A 10,295-nucleotide genomic window follows, 5' to 3' on the forward strand; every position below is an offset into this window, starting at 1 on the left:
TGACAAGAAATGCAAGGAAAGCACATAAAATACCTACTCTGCGTTACAAAAAACAGTGCCTACGACCACAGAGGCAACAACAAAGGCTCCAACAAGTTTTAGCGATTGATGAAGAAATTTATGCCTTCACTTTTACTCTCTCTTTTGCATACATAGTTATCAGTTAACAGTAAACATTTGGCACAGAAAACAATGCAACTTACCCCCACAAACAGCATCCATAATGCACAATTAAAATCGAAACATTTCAAGACAATTTGTACACTGTGCACTTAAAATTCACAATGTACTTCACAAGCTTAAAAAGGTATGGTCTAATGAACTCGAAGTTCGGACTGTGACTGTTAGTCAGGTATAAAAAAACGACCTTTTTGCTGTTTACCCCCACTTAGAAACACTCTTAGAGTAACCAACCTCATACGTATCCGCAGAGATTTCTGATGCCGCCTATTCTTGTCTGTGGGCTGTCGGTGGCCGACACGCTCCAGCATAGGCATCTCGGGGGTGTAGAGGGGAGTAAAGAGTTCTGGGGTTCTGGTAGCAAATGACACAATTTCCGGCACTTGGCCTTTGTTGCGAGCACCTCGAGCGTCTCTCAAGTGGCCTGCGGATACGCTCAGTCCTTATGGGCGAAGATTTTAGGCGACCAAACAACTTCGGCATCTTAAAACGGATACTTCAAGAACAAAAATTTCATCCCTATCATTTACATCAGGACCTTCATGGAACAGATTTTGTAAATCGTATGAATTTTTCTCAGTGGGGTTTGCAGCAATACGAAAATGACGAATCATTTTTTAAAAGAGAAGCATTTACTGATACATTATTGGTCTTTTGACAATCCACAGTGGCTAAGATCAGTGGATAAATAAAGACCGTCGAGTGTAAAAATCTGGTGTGGCATTTAAAATAATCATATAATTGCTCCGTATTTCATAAACGGTACTTTAAATGAAAAAAAGTATGCAACATTCTTGAAAATGAGCTACAAATGCTTGTACATGATGTACCACTACCATGTATCCGTTTAAGAATGTGATATCAGCATAACAGTTATCCGGCTCATTCTACACCTTGTGAAACAAATTTTGTCGTGTTCGAAAATATTCGACATCTGTTCTAGGTAAAACTTTAATTTTCGAAGAACAAGGTCATTTCAAGGTCATGTTATTATAGATATCTGGGTGTATTTTTCGATCAGTTACACGGTGCAATAAAAAGAAATGTAGTTATGTATCAAAAAACACCGATGACCTTGATAACTCCGAAAAAATGACCTTCGGAAAAAAATATTCTTGCCAGATATTTGGTCCATTGACACAATGCACATTACATAACAAATATTTTTTGCATCACAATACCCTAAAGAGATATTTAGGTGGCCTTACTTAAAAGGACCACCCTGTATTGTATGCCGTTTGTCAGTCGCTGTGTCTTCGACGTTCGGCGCTCGTCGGGTGTCGTCGCAGTTTATTCGTCGAGCTGGCAAAAGTTATTCGAAGATTTATTCGAAGCCTTCGAATAAAAAAATTATCTTTATTCGTCGGATAAATTCTTGTCGAATAAAATGATCTATTCGATACTCGTCGAGTATAGACGTCGAATTTTTATTCGAACCTTGGAATAATGAATACAAATTTTTTATCTTTTATTCGTTATTCGAAATTTTTATTTAAATAAATATTTTGCCCAACTCTGTTCCCAATTTTTCTGATTTTTTAGTTGCAAACTCTAGTTTTGAAATATGGAAAACACAAAGAAAATCGAAAAATACAGATTTCATATTGAAGTTTAAGAGCTTCAACTCTGAAAATTAATTCGCTAATAAAGTATTGTCATCAACACAATCTCCAATTTTTATCATATTTTCTGCTAGGGTGCGTCCTAATTAAAAAAATATAGAGACCAATTTTTTCGATATTTCTTCGAAGTTTAACCGGTTTTTCTTAATCTTTAAATATATTCTGCAATGTTAAAGATTTCAACATTCAGAGAAACATTTTGCAGACTTTATAAATAACTGGGGACTACAGTTTATTGCTCATTTTTAAATGTCAATTTCTATTGAACATGAATCTGTAATCGTTGTGCTCTAAAGACGGCTAAACTGAAATACGTAGACCGATCGATAACTGGAGCGTGTTCGTGAATCTAAAAGTAGAGATGGGAAAACAGTTGGTTTCTTCATCCTCCAGTAACGTTTTTCACTAGGTCTCTATTATCTTTATCGTTCTACTTACGAAACAGATGTATTGTTTCCTTCCGTCGCGTCGTTTGGAAACTATATACATGTTTCATCCGTTGTCGTCATTCAGTTTCGACTGCTTTGTTGTATTTTATCGTGAAATTTCTTAGCCGCGAAACAGTCCTACGCGACGAAGATCTGATTATTGAGTGAACCTTTTCTGTCTTGGTTTTTAAAAGAGGAATGACGTCAACTTCGCTGATACGGAAATTGTTAGGCTGTAGGGTGTAACACAATGAAGTTATTCGTTTTGCTGAAATGCTCCATTATAAGAAAAGAAAATAAATAAATAAGTGGGGGTACCAATTACCGTGGTTATATTAATTATATTTATTTTTAAAGCATAATGAATATTAAAAACGAGATATTTTTCATTAAAATCAGTTAGTATTAGGGGTACCCATAAATAATCAATTATTTGCAAAGAATTTGTTTTGCCTTTAGTTCTGTACCGATCGTTGAAGAGGAAACACGTATTCTTTTACAGTTTTCGGTAAAGCAGCCTATGTTCAAAATATTCTAAAAAGTATAATTTTTTTTTACAATCCTGTAATAAAATGGCAGCGTCCGTATCTTCCGAGGATCATATTCGTCATTGCATACTTTTTCATTTTCATGCGGGATTTAATGCAACGGTAACAACAAAGAAAGTTTGCAATATTTAGGGAGATGTATTGAAGGTCAACAAGTGTCAACGTTGGTTCAGAAGGTTTGCTGCTGGTGATTATGATCTCTCTGACAGGCCTCGAAGTGGACGACCAGTTGAATTTGATAATGACACCCTAAGATCTCTAGTGGAAGCTGATCCAAAATTAAGTATACAAGAATTATCGAGAAGCCTTGGGTCCACATGGTCAACTATACAAAGGCACCTACACGAAACGGGAAAGGCATATAGGCGAGGAATATGGGTACCGCGTCAATTATCTGAGACCAACAAGAATATTCGTCGATCAATTTGCACTTCATTGCTATCCAGATTTCGTAGAGATCCATTTCTTAGCAGAATCGTTACCGGAGATGAAAAATGGATTCTTTATGATAACATAAAGCGTTCCAAGTAATGGCTTTCTGCAAATCAAATCGCAATATCAACCCCTAAACCTAGCTTATCACTTAGAAAGGTGTTACTGTGCATTTGGCGGGACTGTCGTGGCATAATTCACTTTGAGTTGTTGAAACCTGGAGAAACAGTTACTGCTGAGTTATATTGTCAGCAATTAAAACGGCTGTATTCAGAACTATTGAAAAAGAGGGCATCTTTAGTAATACTGCAAATTGACAATGCCCGGCCCCATACAGCGAAACTCAAGAAGAAATCAAAGAATTGCAATGGGAAGTTTTACAACACCCCCCGTACTCATCGGATATTGCTCCCTCTGACTATCATCTTTTCAGATCTCTGGAGCATTATTTAAGAAATAAAACATTCACTTCTGTAGAAGATGTAAGGAGGCACCTTGAGTCATATTTTGCTTCATGAACCCTATAGGGAGGGGGGGGGGGGGGATTGAAAATTTGCAGGAAAGATGGCAAAATGTCCTTGATAATGATGGAGATTATATAATAAATTAAGAAATAAAAACGAAGTTACTACAAAGTTTGTTTTGGATTTCAAAATAATTGATTACTTATGGGCCCCCCTAATATATATGTCATATATCTCTTTTTTAATATTTATTCTGTTTTAAAAATAAGCATAATTAGTATAGGCACAGTAGGTGGTGCCCCCACAGTAACTGGGTCTCTTACCCTATATAAGGTATTGGATTGTTAAAGGAAATTTTATATTTTCATAACTGGGTAGCTTCAAAGCGTTTATTACGAACTTCTGTATTTGATAAACACAGAGCTTAAAGCTATTATCATGCCGAGTTAGTTAAGTGGGACAAAATTTCCGATATTGAGTTTCGTGTCATCACGGGGATTAATTTACTCCTTGTCCGGAAAGTATTTAAACAGAACATCATTTGTAACGAATGCACCTGTGTTTCTATAAATATATTGCTCTGAAAATTGATTATGGGACATTGTTTAAGAAAATTTACAGTTACTTTTTAATATGATTCTATACACTCAAATACGAAACAGTACAATGATTGTTTTCTTATTTTGGTAATTATCTAAAAGAGGGGCTTTCTCACCGATTTCAATGATCTTGAAATATGTTGCCAAGGCCATAATTCTGAACAACTTTTCCCTATACATATTATGCCGCATTGCTTTAGGTTTTTAGATTCTCACAAAAAATTGTTGAAATTACTATAGGGAACTCCTATTTTAATACTAATATTTTAGTATGTATTAAATATTTTGTTGGGGGGGGGGGGGAGCAACCAACACTTTGTAAGAATGGGAAATAGTATTGCTTTTTGTTATTGCGACATCTCTGATTAAACTAAATAGCATTTATTTAAATCATTTTTTGATAAATTTATTCTGAACTGAAACTTCGAAGAGATGAAGAAAAACAAAAAATATCATAATAGCATTACATAATATTTTATTAAATGCTCAAAATTATGTCCTTGGACTTCTAAGCACTTTGTAAATCTTGTAAAACTACTCTATCGAACATTTGATGACATTGAAGTGGTAACCGATGCACAAGCAGTTCTTAACATAAGCTTATTGTTAGTTGCCTGTAAACATATTCGCAGAATAAATTTCAATTGTTTGCCATAACTTTGTAACAATGCACAATACAAAAAATGATTCAAGTAAACGTTATTCAGTTTAATGGGATGCATTACAGCAACAAGAAATCAATACTGCTTCCCATTCTAAAGAATGCTGGGGCCCCCTTTTCCCCCAAAAAGTTACGCCAAAGAAATGTAATACATACCAAAATAATAGCTCTCCTTAACCATTTAATTTAAAAAAATGAAGTACATATTTTCATTAGATTTCGAGAAAACAACTTGTAACATTTTAGTTGGTACACCCTGCATAATTGCTTTGAATTAGCTTCGTCGCTGGACGCATTTAATAAAAACTTTTTTGTCAGGAATACCATGAATGGTTATAAATATTAATAATGTACGTCTGTGGCACCGCACGCGTTAATATTGGTGGCCGACCACTTTAGTAACAAGGATAGACGCACAAATATAGGCAGAATTTACTGTAACGGTACTGATAGTTTTTCGCGAATATCTCGGAAACTAAGCGAGACCGCCGCTAATATAATATGCAAAGCAAGAAGTTGTTTGAAATTATGAGATTCATAACATATCAAAAAATCATCGAAATTCTGCGGTTTCACCATAGGTATTGTAAATTATTTAACAATGTCCACCCATGTGATCATCTTGAAACTTTTATACGTAATAGTTACGTGACAAAACATTATTCCTGTTATTTTTAAGCGGCCGCTGAAACGGTTGTTTACATAACCCACCCCTGAAAAATAAATTGTTTTTTCTCAACTCTTAATAATTGATTTTAAATTCTGGTACAAATATTCCAAACGAAGTTAGTTTGTAGCTTCATTTTCGCATTTCTTTCATCTAACTATTTTAAGCAACAACCGAGAAAATAATCGGTAAATTTTAAGCTTTTCATCCCCATATTACCCTTAAACGAAGGGATGGAGATCTGAAATTTTAAAAAATAGTGTTTCAGGCAAAGAATATTGTTTAGTAGACAAAAAGAAAAATTTCCATGAAGGCCGATTACTCATTCTTATTCTGCCAAATACTTTGATTTAATAGCGGAGAACAAATAAATAACTAAATCTGCTTGTCTATTTATAGGGGCTGATTCAAATACCTGTGACAATTTATATAGTCCTGGCAGGACTTGCAGCCTTCGCAAGCGGTAGTATCATTCTCATGTTCTACATGCAGCGGAAAACTAGCAGGCGTCAACGTCAGAGTGTAGAAGAACCGGAAGCTGGCGGTCAAGAGGAAGACAAATCGACCTTGCTGGGCGCCGAGAGCCAAGAAATCGAAGAGAAGGAGTAATCGTGGTCTTAAAACATGGAAAGCGTGTAGCATTTAAGACTCATATATTTTTACAACACTGACACCAGTTCGGCACAGGTATCTTGCGTGAAAGCTTGAAGGGATAATTATGGGTATATTGAAAAAGCCGAATGTTGTATAGATCCATTTGATTATGTGCTTGAAACTCCATTTAAGGAATTGAGTAATAAGAATCAATCTATCAATCATTTGATTTAGTTGCAGAGAGCGGAGGGGGGAGGGGGGAGGGGGGTATTCATAAAACCTAATGAGCAGATACTTCCAAAAATATTGATAATATGTAAAAATATCATCGGAAAATGCCAAACTATTTTAGAAGATTCTCAAAATGTTAACGTTATTTCTCATTTACATATTTCAACGGCGCGAATTTAAATTGTTATCTGTTATGTGTTAAATATTTACTTACATTAAGAAGCGCACACGGTTCATGCGCAGAAGCCTACACTGTTTAGGTGTAATCGATCATGGTAAATGAAAGATTATTTCATTCTTAATGACGAATCTGAGAAAATGATTTTCATTATACGAAAAGGATTTTTTGCCGGTTCTGTAGTGCGGTAACATTGATGACTAAAAGCGAAACTACAAGGAACTTGTAATGTATGAAATAAACCTAATTATTGCAAGTAGAAACATTAACTAATATTACCTAGTGCGGAGCCAATTAAACTAACATATCAATGACAATTTGAGTATTTTCTAAATTAGTCGAAATTTACCTAAAAACGTCGTTTAACATCATCGATATCTTTGGAAATATTCACATGTCATGTTTTATACATCTCATTTCATTGTCAATAGTCTTATTGCCGTAATAAGAATGAAACCTACTATAAATCACGATTAATATTGGTAAACTACGAACATCTGAAACATGACTACGCACGTTTCTGAACTGCTGCTAAATTCCATGATATCTGATTGTCGACGGTATCATGGTTTTTACTTTTGATACACAAGATATCAAGAAACGTTTACTAGGTATCGTGAATAATTTACAGCGATAATCAATTCGGTATTGTTTCACAAAAGGATTTCACGTGACGTTGTTTTGAAATTAAGCTTTGTGCGATACTGTGAAAAGCAGCTATTAAAATAACTGCACTTTGAGATACCTCTTTTCTGACTGTTTAAGGTTTCCATGGTGATCAAAGATCAATCTATGGAGTCCAACCTTTTATAAGAAGAATCGTACTCGACTTCTTGGGTCGATGCTTTTGCTTCTGTACAAACACAAATGTACAGGGTGTCAAGGAATTATGTGTGAAAACCGTTACAGCGTGATTCTACACGTTAGGATCGGCGAAGATCTGTTAAAAAAGTTATATATATACTGCAAAATTGACCATGACCGACTTTTTCGAGGTCAAATTTTTTTACGATTGTATCGTGTTCTACTTATCAAGAGAAACAAACTCCAAAAGAGGAACCATGGGTCAAAAACGAACCGTTGTCTTGAACATTGATGTTAAAGTACAAATCAGTTTTAAACTTGTTTTCTTTCATATAATATTAATTCGTGGTTATCAAAATGCTGGTCTAGCCGCTGAAAATCACGTTGTTTTGGAACATTTTTTTCGCTAAGTTGTAAGCGCCTAAGCCTCAATAAATTGCACATTTGTCGAGTAAATCTGTAGTTTTGTAATATAATAGATCAATAGAATGTTATGTTGTAATGAAATTCTGAATGAAGTAAGTATATGTGTTATTTAAACTTTAACGTCAATTTTCAAAAGAACGGTTTATTTCTTACCCATGGTTCCTTTGAGAAGTTTGTTCCATGAGTGCAACACGACACACTCATACAAAATTTGACCTGGAAAAAGTTGATCAAGGTCAATTTTGCAGCAAACTTTTTTAACAGATCTTCCCTGATCCTAAGATGTAGAATCACGTTGTAACGGTTTTTATAGAAAATTTCTGTACACCCTGTACAATACCGCTGTCTAACGCGACTCTAGAAGTCGGTGCAATAGTTAGAAGTCTTCAAATACAAATGCTTTCCATTAAGTGAACGCTGATCACAAGAATGTGAACCAGCTTCCATGTATATGTACTTTTAGCATGGTGCTCAGATGCGCAAATGCATTGTTCTCTGACTAAATTTTGTTGACATAATTTTAAGAGATATTTTTATTATCTGCCGATATTGTTGAATATTGTGCATTAATGAAATGGATCGATGACGATCCATCGCAATACGCTTCAATGATTTTTTACACTCGAAAATGAGCGTTGTAGAAGCCGAATGGCGGTAAACGATTACAATCTGTACAGTAATGCTTTCCACTTTTCCACAACACTAAAAATGAAAATTATTATGACGATGATAAACAGATTACGGATAGTTATGATTATTCGTATTTTTGTAGATTCATTCTACTTGTTTCATGTTTGCATTAAAATGTTCCTTTTATTGTTTTTTGCATGTGAGAATACGTTCCAATTACAATACTTTCTGTAATAACGTCACCATCCTCGCAATATCATTTTCTTACCATTTATTCTTCTAGTACTGCGTCTGACTTCCTCCTTTAAAAAGAAAAAATAAATTGTCTGCAAACGATTGCAAAATCGTGTCCACTGCTCTCTCGAATCATGAACTGTGGAATCGATAGTGAAATTATACAGGGTGTCCTGGAAATCGGGATATAATTCTTTATAAGAAACTAAGTTGAAATTACAGTATAGAGTTATTGCGTGCGACATTTTGCTTTCAAGTAAAACGTCTTTGAGAATCCTTCATATACATATACCGTCAGTTAAAAAAGTATATAAACGATATTAAAAAATGATCACTATAACAAATACTGAATGCTATTCAATAAATAGTACTACAATAGTATCAAACCCGAGCACGTCTGAAATAACATTATTTTAAATATCACAATATTTTATTTTATAATTACTTCCATGCCTATGATCACTTTTGAAATAACATTATTTCAAATATTATTTCAAATAGCATGTTACATATTTTATTTTATAATTATTTGAAGTAATTATTTCAAATAATTGTGAAATTATTCTTGAAGATTGTTTGTTAGGTTTGAGTCCAGTTTATACTGACATCCTCTTGTCATTTCTTTTGTTATTTCTTGTGACAGATTTAAAATAAAGAAATAGCGAAATAATATATTACTACTTGAAATCGCTATTATTTCAGTTCAAGGCTTGTTTGTGTATTTCTCATGGAACATTTTTTAATAAATGTTCTAGATCAGGCTTGTCCAACGCACGGCCCACAGGCCACAGTTGACCCGTTCTCCCACTTCTTCATTCCGGTAAGGTGGGAAGTGACGTTCCCCCACTATATCGCGAACCTATTCCTATTGTATATTATAACATAAGAAGGAGCCTGTTGAGAAAAAGAAGTTGGACAGGCCTGTTCTAGATAACTTATTTCTACTTTTATGATGTGCAGAGGCAGTATATACAGAAGTCAACAAAATCGAAACTTGCACTCGCAATAAATATAAAATCATTGTCCTTGAAAACAAAGACTCGTGCGCAGAAGCTATATACTATACTTTTAGTTTACTCTTCCATGTGAAATCGCCCTTTCTTGGTGGAACTAGAAGTGTCAAAACACCCTGTATAAGTGAAATGCTTTATCGAGTAACAATGTCTTCGATAAATATCTACTAAATGGTTGCCATCTACAATTTCAATGACGAGTTGGCAAAGTCATCATTCTGAGCAATAATGTACAATGCGTTAGGAAATTATAGGTTCAGTCACATACATATATGTAACAGTATGGTTGTAACTTGTGCACAAATGTTTTAATCAATTTATTATTTACGGAGTACTACATAGGCACTTATACTAACGAATATCTCTGGCAAATATTACTTATAAATAGTGTTTCCGAACAAGATTAGAAATTTGTATCTGAATTGCTGTTTTGGGTTCATGTTCCTCTAAAACAGTTTGATATTTTCTTGAATTAAGACGTATGTATTTCTATTCCCACTCTTCTCTCCAGCTTACAATAAGGAAAGGAGAGTTGCTCTCTTTCATGGTGGGAGAACTGTCTCATTGGTAGCAGGGGTTTTCTG

The 10,295-nt window shown here is 34.5% G+C and overlaps 1 protein-coding gene and 1 long non-coding RNA gene across 2 annotated transcripts in view; one reads left to right on the forward strand and one right to left on the reverse strand.

Moving 5' to 3' along the window:
• LOC143353605 (uncharacterized) overlaps window positions 1-336 on the reverse strand; it is a 166,081-nt gene extending 165,745 nt beyond the window's left edge. Inside the window, exon 1 of the long non-coding RNA XR_013082179.1 lies at window positions 204-336. This is a non-coding gene — a long non-coding RNA (uncharacterized LOC143353605). The remainder of the gene's footprint in view (window positions 1-203) is intronic.
• LOC143353538 (uncharacterized) overlaps window positions 1-10,000 on the forward strand; it is a 32,971-nt gene extending 22,971 nt beyond the window's left edge. Inside the window, exon 4 of the mRNA XM_076786950.1 lies at window positions 6,001-10,000. Coding sequence (XP_076643065.1) covers window positions 6,001-6,210 — 210 coding nt within the window. The 3' untranslated portion in view covers window positions 6,211-10,000. The remainder of the gene's footprint in view (window positions 1-6,000) is intronic.
• The last annotated feature ends 295 nt before the right edge of the window (window positions 10,001-10,295 follow it).

The sequence above is a fragment of the Halictus rubicundus genome, chromosome 1 (genome assembly GCF_050948215.1).
Source record: "Halictus rubicundus isolate RS-2024b chromosome 1, iyHalRubi1_principal, whole genome shotgun sequence".
In the NCBI taxonomy this organism is placed as follows: Eukaryota; Metazoa; Arthropoda; class Insecta; order Hymenoptera; family Halictidae; genus Halictus; species Halictus rubicundus.